Consider the following 22,379-nt stretch of genomic DNA (forward strand, 5'->3'; position numbering starts at 1 on the left):
CTCACCTGGCTGCAGATCATTTGCCCATCTACCTCTGCAAGTGTGTCTTCCCTGAGCTGAGGGAGGAAGACAGAGGGACTTATCCAGGGCCGGCCTTTGGGGTGTGCGAGCTGTGTGGCCGCACAGGGTGCCATGGGCAACAGGGGCGCTGTGCGGCCATCACAGCTCACAGAATGTAAGTCGCAGTCAGTTGCTCACATGATCAAATGGGACCCAATGTACCAGGCGGCACTTTCAGGGGGGCGGCAAATTGCACAATGTCTTGGGGGCGAGGGGTGAAGATGGGGGGGGGGGGGCGCCACAGGATTAGTTTGCACAGGGCGCCTGAACACCTAAGGCCGGCCCTTATCTTCCCTGGGCTTGTCAAGAAACCCAGGTAGTTGTGCGAAATGGACCTAAAGAGGCCCATGCCTGCATCTGAGCATGGTGTGTAAATGGGCACGCCGCTGCGTTAGCATTTGCACCCAAACCAGTTGCTCCTACTGAGAACATAACTACGCTCATCTTCACATCATGAACCTACTACTGACATCAGTATTGTGCAATATGGAACTAGCAAGAGGGAGCTGAATGGACATTTGCAACTTCCACCCTGACTGAGTGACAACCAGGCAGGCACAGAGGAGGATTTTACTTATAATAAAAGTCTCTTTGCCACTTTTACACCACGTGACCACTTTTATTATATAGCATTTCACACTCAAAAATCATAGTAGTCATTACTTAGGTCCTTCTGTGATAGAACTGCTCAGTCTCACAAACATGCATAGACCCAAGTCTGCCACAAGATGGCGCTACGTCTCGTGTCATTGGTATGAGTGAGCGGCTTATCCTTCCTGGTACAGGAGATGGTGTAGTGTCCTCTCTATGGTATGCGCCGACACGCTCGCTAGTACAGGCGTCTCTGTGGTATCGGTCCTCCACGGTGCCACACGTGGGTATGGCTACTCTTCGCTTCCATGAGCTGGGGCTGGATGACCGTGTGCTGAAGGTAAGAGCTCGGTGTTAGTCTGGTGTTGAATGTGGAGGGGTTCAGTGTTACTAAAGAAGCCGTGTGACCAGCTGATAGGTGTACACAGTGCCTGTCCAGGACTTGTAGAACCAGAGGTCCCAGCATGGTCTATAGCCCAGAGAGATGCACAAAGTGTAATATTCCTCGCATTCAGGAGCTGGTCAGCAGAGCTTGTTATTATTAGACCCTCCACCATGACCCATCCCATAATGTACAGACCCCTCTGCTCCAGGCCTTCTCTCAGGCTGTAATCACACCTCAACATTTTGTGAACGTGCATTTTGCTTTGTCATTCATTGTTAAAGGCACCCCAAACGTGGCAAGCAGATATGCGAAACTCAGTGTCGAAAAAGAGTACAAAAGCTACTCTGGCGCATGTAGGGAAGCCCATTAAAAGGAATAAGCTTCGCTATGTGTGTAGTGCGAAACATGCGTGTTCTCGAGACGCTGGGTGTGAACCTTGCCTTATAGAACTCTGACTTCACCAACAAGTAGTTTGTCTTTAGACAGAAGAGAATGTTTGTAACCCCCGTCAGTGTTGTCACCATAACAGGAAGTGAATAGGAGATGGGCGGGGGGGGGAGGCACAGACATAATCCATAATGATTTGGCTGTCAGGTAGTTTAAATCAGAAATGCAAAGAGAAGCCCAGGAGTATAGTATTCTGTAACTCAGGGGTGGATAACCAGTGGCCCGCAGAGCCCTCTGATGTGGCCCGCGACCTCCTGCTCTGGGAGGGAATAGAATTCTGTTATTAAAGGTCAGTTTATTACTAAAGTCACAGTGTATATATGGGCATATCTGTTCTGCGGTGGTTACTGGGCTGCTTTCAAACTGATCCGCAGGTGCAACGCAGAGCCATAGACTTCTGTTATTACCTGCGAGTTTGGTGAGCTTTCTGAAAGTGCACCAAACCTGCAGAATATAATAGAAGTCTATTGAAAAGTGCAGGAAATCCAAAGGTACACTGCGTTGCACCCACTGTTCGGGTAAACCGCAGCGCATCAGTGTGAAAGCAGCCTTGGGCCCCTTTGACATGGTCAGTCTGACCAATTGCACCCTCCATTCACCTCTAAGTAGTGGCAGACATAAACCGACTTGTGTCCTACCTCCAATCCGAGTATAGTGGGCTGTGTCCATGTTCGTTCTGCATATGCAGTGCAGACATGGACATGCCATCCATCCGCTCCGCTCATTGTGGCCCACGACCGGTTACCAAGTCGCTTAAGTGGCCCTCGCTCTTCAAAAGGTTGGGCACACCTGCTGTAACTTATGAGGTGGGTGATGCCAAAGGCTCATACCCCAGGGCCAGATCTAGCGTATGTGATCTGGAGGTGCAGTATGCGTGGGAGTGATGTCATTGTGGCTCCAGCCAACCACAGTCAAATACAGAAGCAGCCTGCAGCGCTGACATCTCGGCAATGGAAGAGGTTTTTAGGGAAGTTTAAAGCGGATGTGCGCTGAAAAAAAAATGAAAAGCCAGCAGCTACAAATACTGCAGCTGCTGACTTTTAATATTAGGACACTTACCTGTCCTGGAGTCCAGCGCCGTCCGCAGCAGAGGACGAGTGATCGCTCGTCACTCTGCTGCCCCCCCCATCCTCAGTGAGGGAACCAGGAAGTGAATGCAGTACTTACCTTTTTTGTGATAGATGTTCTCCCGCCGCTTCCGGGTATGGGCTGCGGGACTGGGCGTTCCTATTTGATTGACAGCCTTCCGACCATCGCATACATCGCGTCACCAGTTTTCGAAAGTAGCCGAACGTCGGTGCGCAGGCGCCATATAGCGCCGCACCGACGTTCGGCAACTCGTGACGCGCTGTCAATCAAATATCGGAAGGCTGTCAATCAAATAGGAACGCCCAGTCCCGAAGACCATACCCGGAAGCGGCGGGAGAACATCTATCTCAAAAAACGACTGCATTGATTTTAATCAAAACACCCGATTCTGCTTCCCGTAATTAGGCCCAATCTAATGTCAACATTTTTTTTCCGGCTGAACTCCCGCTTTAAGGTCATAGTCAGCATTTTTCTTCCTCCAAACACGGTCAGTTGATTAATGCCAAAAAGCTCAATTTTGGTCTCATCTGGCCACAGCACTTTCTCCCAATGCTTCTCTTAATCATTTAGATGTTCATTGGCAAACGGGCCTGTACATGGGCCTTCTTGAGAAGGGGGACCTTGCAGGCACAGCAGGATTCCAATCCATGGAGACGTATTGTGTTACTGATGGTTTGTTTGGTGACTGTGGTCCAGACTGCCTTGAGAGCATTCACAAGCACCTCCCATGTAGTTCTGGGCTGATCTCCGACTTTTCTCATGATCATCCTTACCCCATGAGGTGAAATCTTGCATGAAGCTCCAGACCGAGGGTGATTGGTGGTTGTTTTGTACTTTTTCCATTGGCGAATAATCACTCCAACGGTTTTCTCCTTCTCACCAAGCTTCTTGCTGATGGTGTTGTAGCCCATTCCAGCCTTGTGCAGGTAAACAATCTTGTTCCTGATGTCCTTTGACAGGTCTTTGGTCTTGCTCATGGTTTTGAGGTTTGAATGGAAGAATTCAATTCTGTGGACAGAAGTCTTTTATACACATAACAAGTTGTCTTTAGGAGCACTTTCTTAAAGCAGTTGTATACCCGCAGATGTTTTATTTTATTTTTAAACCTGTAAGGCAAAAGGCGCAATGAGCGAGTATGCAGCACATACTAGCTCATTATGAAATACTTGCCATTAGAATGAGGCATCGGCAGGCGATCCCGGTCCACGCCGAGGGAGCTGACATTTTCCCTTGACATGTCTTCCGGGTTCCGCAGTTCCGGGGCTGAGTGGCCAGAGCCACGATGTCGTCACTCAGACTTCTTTCCAGCAGGGTCCGGCATTTTCTGCTGGACCCTTAGCCGGGAATTCAGAGCGCATGCAGCGCTGACGTCAGCGGCTGCATGCAATGGGAATATCTCCTAAACCGTACAGGTTTAGGAGATAATATTTTTACCTACAGGTAAGCCTTATTATAGGCTTACCTGTAGGTAAAAGTAAAAAAAAAAAAAGGGGGGGGTATACAACCGCTTTAAATTGACAGGGCTAATCCTGTTTACCACATGAGCACATACTGTAGCCAGTCTGTGGGAGCCAGAATGATTGTTGGTAGGGGATCAAATGCTTATTTTACTCACTGTACTGCAACTCAATTTATAACATTTGTATAATGTGATTTTTCTGGATTTTGTGTTGATATTCTGTCTCTGTCATTCAAAATACACCTATGATAATTACAAAGAAACGAAGGGTCTATAAGTGGGAAAGCTTACAAAATCTTCAGGGGATCGAATAATTTTACCCACTGTGTGTGTGTGTGTGTGTATGTATGTATGTATGTATGTATGTATGTATATATATATATATATATATATATATATATATATATATATATATATATATATATATATATTTATTACACACACACGCACACACATTTTGCCTTTCATTTCTATTTTAAACTGAATGGGTTGTTTAGCAAAGTGAGGGTTTACATATACTTTAAAGGACCTGTTCACATCTGAGCGATGTGCTGGCCCTTTTTTTGGGCAGGATTGTGGTCGTAACAACCTAGTCACCTAGGAATCTGTTTCCTTCTAGTAACCTGCTTTTCGTCGGTCTATACAAAAACACCTGCAAAAGCTGACAGTTATATTTAAAGCTAACCTTTCAAGGTTTTTTGGTTAAAGAAATGTCTGCAATACATCAGTGATAAAAAAATAAAAATAATGTGGTTGTTTTGGGGTGTCCTAATACATTTGATTTATGTAAGGTTCAGATCTTTGCACTTTTATCTTTGCACAAGAGTATGAAACAGTTGAATAGTGCACGTATGTCTATCACCTTGTCTCCACAGAAACCTTAGCAGTTATTGGTCCATAGAGTTTATACTAACCTTTACAAATTTAGTAGATTGACCTATAAAGTCTGATTCTTATTTTTTCCTGCCATTTCCTGCTGTAGGCCATAGCAGATTTAGGATGGGCCAAGCCAACATTAATTCAGGAGAAGGCCATTCCACTGGCCATGGAAGGAAAGGACCTGCTGGCACGGGCAAGAACAGGGTCAGGGAAGACTGCAGCCTACTCTATTCCTATAATACAGAACCTTCTACAGTCCAAGTTGGTATGTGTAATTGTCTTGTGTTTTTGTGTTATGATGACATGTCTTCTGTCTGATGACAGTATTGTCTTTTAAGTACAGTTATAGCTACACGTGTATGTAAAATTAGTACCATCGATTTTAGAAATGTAATATTACTGCAGCTTTTCAGCACTAGGGCATGGTTATTATCCTTTCTATGCCATTAAATGTCTGCTCCATATTTGCATTGGTTTAGGGCTGCAACTAACGATTATTTTCATAATCGATTAGTTGGCCAATTATTGTTTCGATTAATCGGATAATAGCAATCGAATATGGCCTCACATCTGCACCTATAAACACACCGATGGCGTTTGTGATGGCTTTAGCACGGTCTTGATTGTGCAACAAGGGGCTGCTTAAATGCTGCGCTGATGAGCGGTTGTTGAGCAGCTTTCGTTTTCATTGTCACTCCTGTCAGTGAAACACTAGGGTGATGTCGCTTCATGCGTGGCCATGCTTGATGTGTTTCCACTGTCATATGGCTTTTTTGTGCCACAGTGCCTACACACCATCAGGGTTTTATCCACTAGCCTCTTTCCTTCATTTTTATATTTGACAGGGAAGCCAAAATGCTCCCATACATGGGATTTAAATGACGCGGGGCGTTCAAGCTCCTGCGTTCCTCCACTCGCCATGACCACGCTGTGTGTGGATTGAACATGCACACAACTTTTTTCTCCAGAAATCAATCTGCGGATCACATGTGTGCGGTTTGGATCAATATCTTCGGTTCGGATCGCGAATCGATGACAATCCGTTGCACCACTAGTCTGTTTTCTGTATACTTGCTCTGAATCAGTTTTGTTTTGTCAGGGTTACAGCCCTTTAATGTTTTATTTTCAGCAGTTATGTGTTGATCAGCAGTGCAGCCCTTGTTTCTGCAGGGCAGGCTTAATTTAAACAGACTTTCTTTAGGAAGTGAAGTACTATTGCTGCTCTATAATTCAATAACCGATAACTATGCTGCGTTTAATGTGGGAAAGAACATGGCAGCATAAGGGAAATTTTGTAGATTTCTCCTGTTTTTTTTATTTTTTTCTTCATATTACTTGAGTTCATTGTACACAGTTTTAATACATGAACAATGTTTGTATCTCTGTGTTTTCATATCTCCCATATTCTCTTGTTTGCAGACTGTCTCTGAGCAAGCAGTTCGGGTCCTGATCCTAGTACCCACCAAGGAGCTTGGCCAGCAGGTTCAGCAGATGATTCGTCAGCTGACGTTCTACTGTGCCCGTGATATAAGAGTGGCAGACATCTCTGGGCAGGTGGATGTTTCTGCCCAGAGGTAGGTGTTCGTCATGTACAATGATTAATACCTTTTTTAAACATGATGCACATTCATTAACTGGGGCTCCTTTTCCTTTCAGGCCAATCCTTATGGAGAAACCGGACATTGTGGTGGGTACACCATCCAGAGTACTTTGTCACATGAATCAGGGAACACTGTGTGTTCGGGACACCCTCCAAGCAATGGTGATTGATGAAGCTGACCTGATCTTCTCATTTGGATTTGAAGATGATTTGAAAAACTTGCTGTGGTAAGCACCTAATTACTGGAACTTGTAAAGTGAATGATTTAAATTGTTACTAAACCCAGGACCCTGCATTCACTATATCTGGTCTCCCACAGTACACAGAACATGCAAATGCAATTATTTTAGTAAGTATATATTATAACCAGATACTGATAGTCACAAGACTGCTATATACTGCTGATGAGAAAATGTATTTAGCAGTTTATATTTACTAAAATAGCATTTCCATGTTCTGTGTACTGTGGGAGACCAGATATAGTGAATACAGGGGCCTGCGTTTAGTAACACTTTAACTGTGTGTTCTCAAAGCACAATTCCTGCCTGACCTCGTTTTTTTTTTTTAATTTTAATTTACACATTTAATTTAATTTACATTGTAATTTGTATTACACAAAAAGATTTAGAAGTTCTGACAATGTTAATTGCTGTCTGTGTTGTTTATCCTGGTGACAACTGTTCCTGAAAGCATTTTACAACTAGACCTCATTATTATTTTTTTTATTTCCTTTTTTTATCAGCCAACTTCCTAAGATTTTCCAGTCTTTCCTTATGTCTGCCACGTTTAATGAAGATGTCCAGGCACTGAAAGAGCTTGTGTTGCACAATCCCGTGAGTTTGATTTTCAATTTACTTTTTTGCTATATATATATATATATAATTTCTCTCAGGATTTGTTAGTGGAGGGTCGGCTAGATAGTTGTTTACATTTAGTATACTTTTTTTTTTTTTTTTTTACAGTAGTTAAAGCACCCGAAAAACAAATTTTTAACATTAGATTGAGGCTAATTGTGGGAAGCACAATCGGGTGTTTTTTTTTAAAATCAATGCAGTACATACCGTTTTAGAGATAGATGTTGTTCGCGGCTTCCGGGTATGGGCTGCGGGACTGGGCGTTTCAATTTGATTGACAGCTCTTCCGATTGTCGCATACAGCGCGTCACGAGTTCCCGAAAGTAGCCAGTGCGCAAGCGCCGTATAGAGCCGCACTGACGTTCGGCTTCTTTCGGCAACTGGTGACGCGCTGTATGCGACGGTCGGAAGCCTGTCAATCAAATAGGAACGCCCAGTCCCGAAGATCATACCTGGAAGCCGCGAATAACATCTATCTCTAAAACGGTATGTACTGCATTGATTTAAAAAAAAACACCCGATTCTGCTTCCCATAATTAGCCTCAATCTAATGTTAAACTATTTTTTTCGGGTGAACCCCTGCTTTAAGAGTGCCTAAAATATTGATTACATGTTATTCTCTGTTAAACGAATTGGTTAAACAACCTGATCGTTGAAACAGAACCTGGTCGTTAAGTGAGGAGTTCCTGTATATACTGCCATTTTTTTTTTCTAGTAACGACTAGTAAATGATTTTTAGCGGGAATGGAATAATGCGGTGGATAATCTGACACCAACGGACCCTTTGTGGGAACCAGGGACACTAATCGTGATCAATGCTAACAATATGCACTGTCACTGTACTAGTGACACTGGCTAGGAAGGGGTTAAACATCTAGGGCGATCAAAGGGGTTAACTGTGTGCTTAACCAATGTAAACTGTGTGATGCTTTTACTAAGGGAAGTGATGGTTTTTATTCCCTGCTTTGTAGGGACACAATCTATCACTTTACCCCTGTCAGAACGGAACTCTGCCTTGTTTAGATCGGCAGAGCTCTATGCTGTGTCTTTGCCTGATGATTGGTGGGTGCCGGCAGACATTCATTGGCCAGCACCGCAGATAACGAAAGTGCAGATTCACATATGTTTATATACAGTACCTAACAAAAGATTTTTTTTGTAAATATTTTATTCCATCTTTTCATGTGACAACACTTAGGCTTCATTCACACCTGAGCGTTTCAAAGTTGCACGTTTTTTGTACATGCCACCAATTTAAAAAGCATTAAAACTCCTGTTGTCTGCCCCATAGAAGCTCATGTTCTTTTTTTGAGCTTAAGGCATTTTGTTTCAGGTGACAAAACGCTCAGATGGTGCCATTGAAATGAATGGGATTTTGCTTGTTGGGCATTTTTCAGGAGTTTTCGGGCGTTTTATGAGCTGAAAATGCTCAGGTGTGACTGAAGAAAGTACATTTTGCTACTATGTAAAGTAGTGAGTGTGTACAGCTTGTATAACAGTGTAAATTCACTGTCCCCTCAAAATAACTCAACACAGCCATTGATGTCTAAACCACTGGCAACAAAAGTGAGTACGCCCATGTGAAAATGTCCAAATTGGGCCCAAAGGTATTATGATGGAGACCTTTCAGGTGTTTGTTAACGCTTTCAGAATATGTGGCGATGCTTCTGTAGTGTTGTAATATTCTTTTCTTTCAATAAAAACTATTGGAAAACAAATTGGGCCCAAAGTGTCAATATTTTGTTTGGCCACCATTATTTTCCAGCACTGCCTTAACCCTCTTGGGCATGGAGTTCACCTGGTGCCACTGGAGTCCTCTTCCAATCCTCCATGATGACATCACGGAGCTGGTGGATGTTGGAGCCCTTGAGCTCCTCCAACTCCTGTTTGAAGATGCTCAATAGGGTTTAGGTCTGGAGACATGCATGGCCAGTCCATCACCTTTACCCTCGGCTTCTTTAGCAAGGCAGTGGTCTTATTGGAGGTGTGTTTGGGGTCGTTATGTTGGAATACTGCCCTGCGGCCTAGTCTCTGAAGGGAGGGGATCATGCTTTGCTTCAGTATGTCACAGAACATGTTGGCATTCATGGTTCCTTTATTAAACTGTAGCTCCCCTTTCTTGTGCATCATCTTTAGAAGAGGTCTGAGCACTGACAGGCTGACCCCCCACTCCTTCAACCTCTGTAGCAATGCTGGCAGCACTCATATGTCTATTTCCAAAAAACAGCCTCTGGATATGATGCTAAGCACGTGCACTCAACTTCTTTGGTCGACCATGGTGAGGCCTGTTCTGAGTGGAACCTGTCCTGTTAAACCGCTATATGGTATTGGTCACGTGCTGCTGCTCAATTCCAGGGACTTGGCAACAAAGACAGATCCTCAAAGAGTTCTTTTCCATGTGGTACCATGTTGAACTTCCAGTGAGAGAGAGAGAGAGAGCGATAACGTCAAATGCACAGTTGCTCCCCATTCACACCTGAGACCTTGTTACACTGAGTCACATGACACTGGGAGGGAAAACGGCTAATTGGGCCCAATTAGGACATTTTAATTTAACACTCCACAGAACGGCTGCCCTGTAGCAGTATATCTGCTATGGTGCGGTTTGGACGTGGTTAAGGGGAAAGCTAAGGGCTCATGCACACAGGGCGTTTGGGACTGTGCAAAGCCACTACCAACGCCAGGAAAAAGCAGCTGTAAAAACATATAGTAGCTTCTTGTATTGGCGTTTCATGCACGTTAAGCCACACTAGCTTTTAGCAGCGTTTCTCGGCCTCTATTCAAAATCAATGATTCCCTATTGAGAGCCGATTGACTGAATAGATGTCGGATCATGATCCGAATTGCGGTCAAACATTTACGCTGAGGATCTTGAAGAGGAACCCCACGGCAAAAAAAAAAAAAAAACAGTGTGGGGTCCCCCCCCCAAGATCCTTCGGTCTGGTATGGATTTTAAGGGGAACCCAAAAAACAGCGTAGGGGTCCCCCCTCCAAAACCATACCAGACCATTATCCAAGCATGCAGCCCGACAGGTCAGGAAAGGGGGAGGATGAGCGAGCTCCCAAGCTTTTTTTTTTTTTTTTTTTTTTATTCTATTTTTTTTACAGAAAGCAGACAATCACCCTTTACTTTATTTTATTGCATATTCATTTTTGATGTCTCCATTTCTTTCCTGCCACCCAGGTGACCCTGAAGTTAGAAGAATCTCAGCTGCCTGACAGCTCTCAGCTGACACAATATCAGATTCAGTGCGAGGAGGAAGACAAGTTTCTTTTACTCTACACACTGCTAAAACTCTCCCTCATTCGTGGCAAGACCATTCTATTTGTTAACGATGTGGAAAGGAGTTATCGGCTGAAGCTTTTCCTGGAACAGTTCAGTATTCCAGCTTGTGTGCTAAACTCTGAACTGCCGGTTCAGTCACGGTACGTCTTAAGAGCCTGGGTTTAGCTGCCACCAGGGACGGGACGCTATCTGAAATGTAGTTTGTATGTCTCCCTGGATGTACTTTGGTTTATTTTAGGTCATCTAGTTTCTTTTCAGATCCCTAAAATTATATTGCCGTTTTTGTATTAAAATGTTTGGTTTGGTTTCCTTGTTTAGTGGAAAGGATCATACCAACTGTAGGTTATGAAGCAGATTCAGCATGATGGTCAGTTCAAGTTTGCGCCCTTATACTGCTCCACTGTCGTGTCTAGGGCCAGTTGAAGTATATCAATATTTCTAAGCATGCCAGATGACCTCTCATGTAGCAAGGCCATGACACCTAAAGTGTTACAAAACCCACAACAATAAAATCAGTCTGTATATGCAGTAAAGCATGCTTGTTATACTCACCGTGGAACATTATGGGTTAATCATTGCATTGTGTAAAAAGGCTGTGTGAGCCTGTGTGCCCAGATCCCCCCCTTCCACTGTCCCCTCATAATTTCCTGATGAATCAGAGCCTATGGACTCAGACTGCACATGCTCAGTTTGGTGTATATTGCTAGAGAGGTATATTTTTTATTTTATTTGTTGTCTTGAAAGTGCATCTGAGCAGCACAGAGCCAATCACCACTGTCCACTGTTGCAGTCTCATTGGGCAGGCATACAACTTCTTATACAGGCTTTAACCAGTGATTGGCTGGGACCTGTTAAAAGTCACATAACTGCTCTAAATGCTAATGAGAAGACTTATTTAGCAGTTTACTAAAATAGTTGCATTCCTATGTTCTGTGTACTATGGGAGATCAGATATAGTGAAAATATGAGTAAAAAAAATGACAGGACAAAGTAGGATAGGTTTACTACACAGTCGTGTGGCGCCGCATCAAATGCATCCACTACACAATTTGGGTACCAACCAGGGTGGATTTGATTTAAATCACTAGTAAAAAGGCTTGATTTAAATCATATTTTTTAACCACTTCCCGCCCAAGGATGTCATATGACATCCTGGACTTTCAGTGGGAATATCTGAATGATGCCTGCAGCTACAGGCATCATTTAGATATCACTATTTTCAGCCGGCGATACTGTGCACCATAAGAATGATTATAGCGGCAGTCGGCTCCCAGAACACAGCGGGAGCCAGTCAGCAGGCGCAGCGCGACTCGCGCATGCGCCGATTGGAACCGGGCAGTGAAGCCGGAGCGCTTCACTTCCTGGTTTCCTCACCGAGGATGGCGGGGGGCAGCAGAGTGACGAGCGATCGCTCGTCCTCTGCTGCGGACGGCGCTGGACTCCAGGACAGGTAAGTGTCCTAATATTAAAAGTCAGCAGCTGCAGTATTTGTAGCTGCTGGCTTTTAACCACTTCGTTACTGAGCCTGTTTTTCAGATTCAGTGTTTACGAGACTAAAACAGTTTTTTTTGCTAGAATATTACTTAAAACCCCCAAACATTATATATATATTTTTTTCTAACACCCTAGAGAATAAAATGGCAGTCATTGCAATACTTTTTGTCACACCGTATTTGCGCAGCGGTCTTACAAGCGCACTTTTTTTGGAAAAAATTAAAAAATAAGACAACAATAAATTTGGCCCAAATTTTTTATATGAATGAATGAATGAATGAAAAACTTGTATAGCGCGGCACATGCGAACTGAATCGCCTCTGGGCGCTTGATGTTTCGTGTCTCAATGACATCAGAAGAGCAGAGTTTTAATCTGTCTTCTGAAAGTCAGGTGGTTTTCCTCCAACCGAATGCTGGTTGGTAAAGCGTTCCATAGTCTCGGACCTTGAAAAGCAAACCTTCTTTCTCCTTTGGACTTGTATTTGGTTTTTGGCACCTTGACCAGATTTTGGTCAGTGGATCGCAGAACGCGATTAGAATTGTGAGGTTCTATCTTGTCGCAAAGATATTGCGGCGCCTTCCCATGGATGCACCATTGTGAAAGATAATGTTACGCCGAGTAAAATGATACCCAACATGTCACGCTTAAAAATTGCGCCCGCTCGTGGCATGGCGTCAAACTTTTACCCTTTAAAAATCTTGATAGGCGACGTTTAAAAAATTCTACAGGTTGCATTTTTTGAGTTACAGAGTAGGCCTAAGGCAATAAAATTATTGCTCTCGCTCTAACGATCGTGGCGATACCTCACTTGTGTGGTTTGAATACCGTTTTCATATGTCGGCGCTACTCGCGTATACGTTCGCTTCTACGCGCGAGCTCGTCGGGACGGGGCGCTTTAAAAAAAATTTTTTTTTGCTTTTCGCATTTATTTTTATTTATTTTAGAATTTTTAACACTGAAAAAAAAAAATAAAAAAATTATCACTTTTATTCCTATTACAAGGAATGTAAACATCCCTTGTAATAGAAAAAAGCATGACAGGTCCTCTTAAATATGAGATCTGGGGTCAAAAAGACCTCAGATCTCATATTTGGGCTTAAATGCAAAAAAAAAAAAAAAAAAAATTTGGAAATGTCATTTTTTCAAATGACAAAAAAAAAAAATGTCTCTTTAAGAGGCTGGGCGGGACTGATGTTTTGACGTCACTTCCGCCCAGCAGAGCTATGGGGGACGGGCGAAGGAGATTTTTCCTTCAGTCTCGTCCCCGCTCAGCTGCCGGATGGTCGCGATCCCCTCCGCCGCTACCGACGGCTCCGGTAAGCGGCGGAGGGCGCGGGACAGCGGCGGGAGGGGGGGCCCTCTCCCGCCACCGATAACGGCTAATCCGCCGCGGAGACCGCCGTTATCGTGTACAGGACCGTCGGCACTAAAGATGGATACCTCAGTTGTGGCAGCAGCTGCTGCCATTACTGAGATATCCATCTTTAAAAACAGGACGTCTTTTGACTATGGGCTGGAAAGCAAGTGGTTAATATATATATATTTTTTTTTCAGCGGACATCCGCTTTAAATAGATTACATTTTATTAAAAACATTTTTTTTTAAATCATTGATTAATATCCACCCTGGTACAAACCCATAATTTAACAGACACCAGTGTTTTAAATGCAGTCAAGGTACTTTCAGGTGGATCAGTTCTGCAAGCAGAATGTAGGTAGACCCTCTTGTTTTGAGTAATCCCCTAACTTCAGCCCAATCAGTAAGTATCTGATAGTGACATGGAACTAATGATTGGCTTCCAAACTAGCAATCTTTGGAAGACAGCATGGTTTTATATAGAATCCGTTCTGGGATTTGTGTAGAGATAAAGGATTGGCACTGTTCACTTTGCTAAGTTCTTTTTAACTTGGTGAATGAAGTAAAGCTGAGGGAAAATGCATTTTGCAATAATATCCAGTCATGTCCAAGTAAAATGGTAAAAAAAAAAAAAAAAATTTTGCTTGCATGTTATTTTATGATTGAATGTGACCCAGCTTCACCTCATTCACTTAGCTAGGTGAAAAATACACATTGCAAACAGAAAAAACTACTTTGTTTACTGAACGAGATTAATCTGTGCTCACATGCTTTAATCCTTTGGTAATTCAACCACAGTGCCTTTTGTGCTGTGAAAGTAGGTTGGCATTTCCCCAGTGTATTATAACTGATGTTTTGGTCCTGCAGGTGTCACATCATAGCACAGTTTAATCAAGGTTTCTATGACTACATCATTGCAACAGATGAACAATCATTAGCTGAACCCAGCGGGAAGGAAAAGAAGGCAACTGGAAGAAAGAAAAAAGGAAAAGGAGAAAAGTTAGTTTTATTTTCTGTAAATCTCAAACAATGTAACAACTTACTAAAGGCACTCCCTCATCTGTGTCCTGCCCTCTCTACTGATTGTACATTGTATCTTACATTCACTATACCTGCAATCCCATGTCTCCACAGAGTTGCTAACCTTTCATTGTCCTATGTTTGCTATATAGCCATCTATATCCAGCCCATAACTGTCACTGAATTGCTGATTGGTTGTACATTGCAGCGCATACTCTCCTATTTCCTCCAGATATTATTTCTTCCTATCTACTTACATTGATGCTGCATTTTCTTTTCAGAGGCCAGGACAGTGAGTATGGAGTATCTCGCGGCATAGACTTTCAGAACGTGTCTACAGTACTAAACTTTGAATTCCCCCAATCTGTTGATGCCTATATTCACCGAGCTGGAAGGTACGTATGATATCAAGTACAACTGTGAATTTTTAATATTTTTTTTCCTCTGGGTTGAATTTTCTTAAATTGCTTTCTCTTTTAGGACTGCTCGTGCTAACAACCCGGGTGTGGTCCTAACATTGGTGTCACATACAGAGCTCTCTATGCTTGCAGAAATTGAGGAAGCTCTTGGTGGAGGTAAAGCAAGCCATAGATTATGTATTTTTTTCAATTTTTTTAAGTTAACCTCTTGACGACCGAGGACGTCTATGGATGTCCTCGGCTTTGTGCGGTGATATCTGAATGATGCCTGCAGCTACAGGCATCATTCAGATATCACCGTCTTCAGCCGCCGATTCTGTGCACGATAAGAATGATCAAAACGGCAGTTCCAACGCTTGATCGTTCTTATAGGCAGCGGGAGGGGACATCCCCCTCCCTCCGCCATCGGGTACTTCACCGGGCTCTCCCGTGCCATCGGGGGCCCGGAGAGCGAATCGGCCGGCGCTCGCTGGGAAAGCATAGAGATGACTGTCGGAGGCCCGGAAGTAAACAAAGCCGCAATCGCGGCTGTCGGCATTAGATCGGTGAAGTACCGAAGTTTGGCGCCATTCCATGAGTGTGCGCAATTTTATAGCGTGACATGTTGGGTATCTATTTACTCGGCGTAACATCATCTTTCACATTATACAAAAAAATTGGGCTAACTTTACTGTTTTGTTATTTTTTAATCCATGAAACCGTTTTTTGCTCGACTTAACCCCATCAATGCAGTTGGTGTTGATGGCAGTGTCCCTCTCGCAGCACTATTGTGTTCTGGCAATGCCCAGAAGAGCACAACAATGATTAGTTTTTGCTGGCTATATCTGACAGCACTAATCCTTTGGGAAAAACCCAAAGGGATGGTTGTTTACAATTTGATTGATAGAGCAACTTGTGTACAACCAGGATGCCTATACATGGATTGACATTCAGCTGGTTCCTGCTGAATCTGTTACATTTCGATCCATGTATAGCCAGCCAGCTTAAGTGTATTACCTGGACATACTGGCATACATCTGTCATTGTAGCTGCCATAAATGATATTTTGCTGTGAGTCATACTGTAAATCTTGGATTTATCACAAAAAAACAAACGCTAGGTTTTGCACAGAGAACATAGTGACTGTTTTCTCAAGCCAGATTACCCAGATAATAAAACTACCTACAATTCTGCTTCTGTGTGCATGTAAATGTAACATTATGTAATTTTCAATGTCAGTACTTTATATACCTAAAAAAAAGGTGAAAGTACACAAATCCTGCTTGATTCCCACTCTCCCTAAGGTTTCACTTTCCTGTTCCTCTGGGCCAGATTCGCATTCTGCTGTAAAAAAATAAATACAAAAAAACACCCCAAATTTAAAAAAAAAATTTTTTGATTTGCACCTCTGAAACCAAGGGAGGTAAACACAGCATAAAGTAAGAAAAAGGCAGCCGCAGGGGCCAAAAATGATTCCTGATTCAGAGATTGGATAAGTGATTTGCTTTTTTAATTCCTTCAGTTTCTGTGACAATAAGCAAATGGTTTATCTTGCAGCTGGTACCGGGGAAAGTGTGCTGCGTCCCTACAGGTTTCGCATGGAGGAAGTGGAGGGCTTCCGGTACCGTTGTCGGGTCAGTATGACTGAAAAAATAAGAGTGTTCTGCCTGTTTTTCTAAGCTCTTTACAGGAAGAAATATTTGTATTTTAACAATGTATTTAGATTTTAGTTTATTGTTTATCTTTAAAAATAGAGCCATAGTATATTCTGCCGATGTCCTATAACATTTTCTTTATCGTTACATCACGGGACACAGAGCGGCATTCATTACTATATGGGTTATATGGAGTACCTTCAGGTGATGGACACTGGCAATCTCAAACAGGAAATGCCCCTCCCTATATAACCCCCTCCCATAGGAGGAGTACCTCAGTTTTTACGCCAGTGTCTTAGGTGTTGGTCATGGTTTAGCTTGCCTCCGCATCCTTGGGATTAGGTGAGCTAACCGGTTCTGTCCAAATGCCTCAGTGCTAAAGTGGTCAGTAACCGGACCCCAAACCCTTGGGGTATAGCCCATAATGCTTTTCTTTTTAGAGAGCTGGACCCTGGGCCCAGAACTTAGAAACCTTTGGGGGCCTAATGTTTCTGTTGCCAGAGTGCTATATGGGCCCAGGACAGTGGATCCTTCATAGGAACCCAGGGCCTGAAGGTCTAGACAGCCCCACGGAGATGGGGGAAGATTGGGCCTCTTGCTTGGCAAAGTCCTGCGGCATGGAGCAGGTAAGTGAGGGGAAAACTTGCGGAACTTGGTTCTTAGCAGGTTTTTTCTGGGGGGTCACAGGGGACATGCCTAAAGTTATGCGCTGCATCTGGCAAAACTAGTCACATTTCTTAACGATAGGATGGCTCTATGTGTATTATTCCCCATAAGAAGTGACCTCCCTGGTAGTGTTGGAAAAGCATTGAGTGGGGCCTGTGTGTATGTGTGTGTGTGTGTTCAGAGAGCTGTGCTTACCTACAAGCCTCCAGGCGATGCTGCATCGGTTCTTCCTCCTCAGAGCCTGCAAGGCAGGCAAACGCTGACCTCCTCGTGGAGAGGCTCCCTTCCCCCCAACCCCCCCCCCCCTGTCGGCGGGCGCGCGCGCGTCCCCGTGTTATAGGCGCAATTCGCGCCGTTAAGCTGAGGGGGGAAGGGCGGGTCAGTTGCTTAAGGAAGGGGCGGCCCTTCCTTTTTCGTTCCATCAGCTCATTCTACGATTGGAACTGAGGAGGAAAAGACCAGAGCGGCAGCACGGGGCGCCGAGGACACACAGTGGCCAGAAGAGATATTACAGTCTTCAGAAGACTGTTTTCAAGCCTAGAAATAGGCTGTTCTTTTCCATCTCAATAGTTTTTTCTTGGCAATACTACTAAGGGGGACAGAATGCTTTTTCTTTCTTGGATTTGAAAAAAAAAAAAAAAAAAGAAAAAAAAAAAAAGAAAAATTAAAAATCCATCAAGGGGAGAGGAGGCATTTTTTATCCCCCAAATAGGTGTTTGGGCAATTAACTATTTATAGTTCCAAGTACCGATAGGTTAGCAGGCGTACCTCGGTATTGTACCATGGCATCCGGGTCAGAGGGTACAAGAGGTGGGGATTCCCCCAGAGAGTCTGAGGTCTCGGACAAGGTTATGCCGCTGCTTTCCCCAAAGGGAGCCTTGGGATCTGGGGCTGGAGCTGGCGCGGGTCTGTCCAACCCTAAGATGGTCACGGACGAGGTATTACTCACCTCTTTAAGAGAGATGGAGAAAAGAATGGGAAAAATGATAGCCACAGCTATGCGGGGCAGTAAACGGATTAGATCTCCGACGCCCGAGCGTGGACCCTCAGAAGAGGAGGTCCTTTCCTCAGGGGAAATGGACGACCTCTTGGACAAGGACCAAGTAGGTTCGGGGATCGAGGACCCGGATACAGAGGAGTCTGGAGCAGTCTCCCAAGGGGAGAGCTGGTGGATTCAAGCCTTAACGGACTTGGTCCATAGTGCATTCAACTTGCCGTACCAGATCTCCAAGTATCGACGGTTTCAGCTTTGGGCTCACTAAGGGCGCCTCAAAGCAATGCAGTGTTTCCGATCCATCCTCTGCTAGAGGAAGTTTTGTTCCAAGATTGGAGCAAGCCAGATAAGATCTTTTTACCACCTAAAAGATTCTCTGCCCTATATCCTATGGAAGATAAATTTTCCAAGAGATGGGCTACTCCTGCGGTGGACGCAGCCATCTCATGTGTTAACAAATCGTTAACATGCCCTGTAGAAAACATACAGGTGTTCAAGGATCCGGTTGATAAACGCTTGGAAGCACTACTTAAGAACTCCTTCACTACTGCAGGGGCAGTAGTGCAGCCAGCTGTGGCGGCGATTGGGGTTGCTCAAGCATTATCGGATCAAACTAAGCAGATGCTTAAACTTATTCCTGCCCAGCAGGCAGAAGAGTTTTCGGATGTCCCTAGGGCCATATGCTTCACGGTAGACGCGATTAAAGATTCTATCCAGCAAGCGTCACGTTTATCGTTATCCCTTATCCATATGAGAAGACTCTTATGGTTAAAGAGCTGGGAGGCCGAGCCCCCATGCAAGAAGCTCCTGGTAGGGTTCCCCTTCCATGGAGGACGACTCTTCGGAGAAGACCTGGATAAATACATTCAGACCATTTCAAACGGCAAAAGCACTCTTTTGCCAACTAAAAGGAAGTTTCAGGGGCCTGCGTTTAAACGACAGTACTCCCCTGGGCAGGGGCCCTCTAATGCCAAACAGTATCGACGGCCTCCTGCGAAAGCAAACTTCAGCTTCAACAGCAAATCGCAGGGACAGGCTGCTAGAGGCAGAAAGCAGTGGTTTCGCAAACCAGCAAAACCAGCCCCCAGGCCGACCCTATGAAGGGGCGCCCCCACCCACGAAGGTGGGGGGAAGGCTGCGTCTCTTTTCAGAGGTTTGGGAAGCCAGCATTCCCGACAAGTGGGTACGGTCTTCCGTGGCCATGGGCTACAAATTAGATTTCCTAAGGTTTCCTCCTCCTCATTTCCAGGAGTCGAGGATTCCAAACGATCCGGAGAAGGGAGCCGCATTAATGTCGGCATTAAATCATCTACTCTCCCAGGAAGTAATAGTAGAGGTACCAGTCCTGGAACAGGGGCTGGGTTTCTACTCCAACCTATTCATCATCCCAAAGTCCAATGGAGATGTCAGGCCAATTTTGGACCTAAAGATGGTAAATGCATACCTAAAGGTCCGCTCATTTCGGATGGAATCTGTGCGGTCAGCAGCTGCCACACTCCAAAAGGGCGACTTCATGGCGTCCATAGACATAAAGGATGCCTACCTTCATGTTCCAATTTATCAGCCACATCAAAGATATCTACGCTTTATGGTGGCTTCACGTCATTTCCAATTCGTGGCGCTTCCCTTCGGGTTGGCTACGGCCCCCCGGGTGTTCACGAAGGTCCTAGCTCCAATCCTAGCCAAACTAAGGATCCAAGGGGTCACGATCCTAGCATACCTGGACGACCTCCTAGTCATAGATCACTCGTCTCCCGGCTTGGAGCGAGCAGTGGCCCTCACGGTCCAATACCTCGAGAGGTTCGGCTGGGTCCTAAATCGAGAAAAGTCAGCATTCCAGCCCACAAGGCAGTTGGAATATCTCGGCATGAGATTAGACACAGAACAACAAAGGGTGTTTCTACCTCTGATGAAGGTCAAAGCCATCAAGGAATTAATCCTACTGGTTCTAAGCAAGAAGGAACCGACTATTCGCCTGTGTATGAGGTTACTAGGCAAGATGGTGGCCACATTCGAGGCAGTACCGTACGCCCAGAGCCACACTCGCATCCTGCAGGCAGCCATCCTGTCAGCATGGAGCAGAAGGCCACAGGCCTTGGATATCCCGTTGCCGCTCTCATCAAGAGTCCGACAAAGTCTGTGTTGGTGGTTAGACCCTCAGAATCTACTGAAGGGGAAATCTTTCAGCCCAGTGGCCTGGAAGATAGTGACCACAGACGCCAGCCTGACGGGCTGGGGAGCAATTTTGGATGGTTGCACTCGCCAGGGTACTTGGGCAAAGCCAGAGAGGCAGTTGCCCATCAACATCTTGGAGCTCGGAGCTGCTCGACTAGCCCTCAGGGCTTGGACGTCAAAATTGCAGGGGTTCCCGGTGAGAATTCAATCAGACAATGCCACGGCCGTGGCATACATAAATCACCAAGGGGGAACCAGGAGTCAAGCCGCTCAGAGAGAGGTGAGCTTGATTCTCCTATGGGCAGAGGCTCATGTGCCCTGCATATCGGCAATATTTATTCCAGGAGTGGACAACTTTCAGGCGGACTTCTTAAGCCGCCAGACTCTATTGCCGGGGGAATGGTCTCTGCATCCACAAATCTTTCATGCACTCTGCCAAAGATGGGGAGTGCCGGACGTGGATATCATGGCATCGAGACTCAACAAGAAGCTAGACAGGTTCATATCCCGCTCAAGGGATCCGATGGCCTGCGGAACCGATGCGCTGGTGTGCCCTTGGCATCAGTTCAAACTTCTTTATGCTTTTCCCCCGCTCCAGTTACTACCCCGCCTGCTGTGCAGGATCAGGGTGGAGCACATACCAGTCATCCTGGTAGCTCCAGCATGGCCCAGAAGGGCATGGTACTCACTAATCCTAAAGATGGTAGTGGGAGACCCTTGGACTCTTCCTCTACGGCCAGACCTGCTATCGCAAGGTCCGATCCTCCACCCTGCCTTACGGCAACTAAATTTGACGGCCTGGAAGCTGAATCTCTGATTCTCAGGGGTAGAGGTCTGTCTCAGAAGGTAATCTCTACCCTAATCGGAGCCAGGAAACCGGTCTCTAGGGTGATTTATTACAGGGTCTGGAAGGCCTATGTAGGCTGGTGTGAGTCCAAGCTATGGTTTTCTCGCAAGTTTACCATCGATAGAGTTTTAAGTTTTCTCCAGCTAGGAGTGGATAAGGGATTGGCATTAAGCACAATCAAAGGACAGATTTCAGCTCTGTCAGTGTGGTTTCAGCGGCCGCTGGCCACCCACTCGCTAGTTAAGACCTTCCTTCAAGGGGTCTTACGTATTAATCCTCCAGTTAAATCCCCGCTTTGTCCGTGGGATTTAAATCTTGTTCTGTCAAGTTTACAGAAACAACCGTTTGAGCCGTTGGCTGAAATTCCTTTGATTTTACTGACAAGGAAGTTAGTATTTTTGGTCGCCATAGTTTCCGCAAGAAGAGTATCGGAACTGGCGGCCTTATCCTGTAAGGAACCATATCTTATTTTTCATAAGGACAAGGTCGTTCTCCGCCCTCATCCTTCCTTCCTACCGAAGGTTATATCCAGTTTTCATCTAAACCAGGATTTGGTATTACCATCCTTCTTCCCTAAACCTACTTCCAGAAAGGAAGGGTTGCTGCATACCTTGGATATTGTCAGGGCCATGAAGGCCTATCTTAAAGCTACAGAGAAGATCCGGAAAACGGATGTGTTGTTCATTTTACCGGATGGGCCCAAGAAGGGGCAGGCAGCTGCAAAGTCCACCATCTCTAGGTGGATTAAGCAGTTAATCACTCAGGCCTACGGCTTGAAAGGGTTGCCTCCTCCAGTATCATTAAAGGCTCATTCTACTAGGGCCATGGGCGCCTCCTGGGCAGCACATCACCAGATCTCTATGGCTCAAGTTTGCAAGGCGGCAACCTGGTCTTCTGTCCACACGTTTACAAAATTCTACCAGTTGGACGTAAGAAGGAATACTGATACAGCCTTTGGGCAGGCAGTGCTGCGGGCTGCAGTTTGAGACCCTCGGATTCCGGGGGCTCCCCTTTTTTTGAGTTAAATTTAAAATTTAAGATTATTTTTCTCAACTAAGTTGGATTTATTATGATTTGAGTATATCTCTAAATTAAATCCTTTTGTCTTGGAGATGTTCTCCCT

At 44.9% G+C, this 22,379-nt stretch overlaps 1 protein-coding gene across 1 annotated transcript in view; it reads left to right on the forward strand.

The window, feature by feature from the left end:
• Positions 1-841: 841 nt before the first annotated feature.
• The window catches only part of DDX56 (DEAD-box helicase 56), a 44,143-nt gene continuing 22,605 nt past the window's right edge, over positions 842-22,379 (forward strand). Inside the window, exons 1-10 of the mRNA XM_040346039.1 lie at positions 842-991; positions 5,014-5,175; positions 6,330-6,484; positions 6,567-6,737; positions 7,253-7,343; positions 10,549-10,790; positions 14,369-14,500; positions 14,803-14,916; positions 15,002-15,096; positions 16,477-16,553. Coding sequence (XP_040201973.1) covers positions 941-991; positions 5,014-5,175; positions 6,330-6,484; positions 6,567-6,737; positions 7,253-7,343; positions 10,549-10,790; positions 14,369-14,500; positions 14,803-14,916; positions 15,002-15,096; positions 16,477-16,553 — 1,290 coding nt within the window. The 5' untranslated portion in view covers positions 842-940. The remainder of the gene's footprint in view (positions 992-5,013; positions 5,176-6,329; positions 6,485-6,566; positions 6,738-7,252; positions 7,344-10,548; positions 10,791-14,368; positions 14,501-14,802; positions 14,917-15,001; positions 15,097-16,476; positions 16,554-22,379) is intronic.

This window comes from Rana temporaria, chromosome 3 (genome assembly GCF_905171775.1).
Source record: "Rana temporaria chromosome 3, aRanTem1.1, whole genome shotgun sequence".
In the NCBI taxonomy this organism is placed as follows: Eukaryota; Metazoa; Chordata; class Amphibia; order Anura; family Ranidae; genus Rana; species Rana temporaria.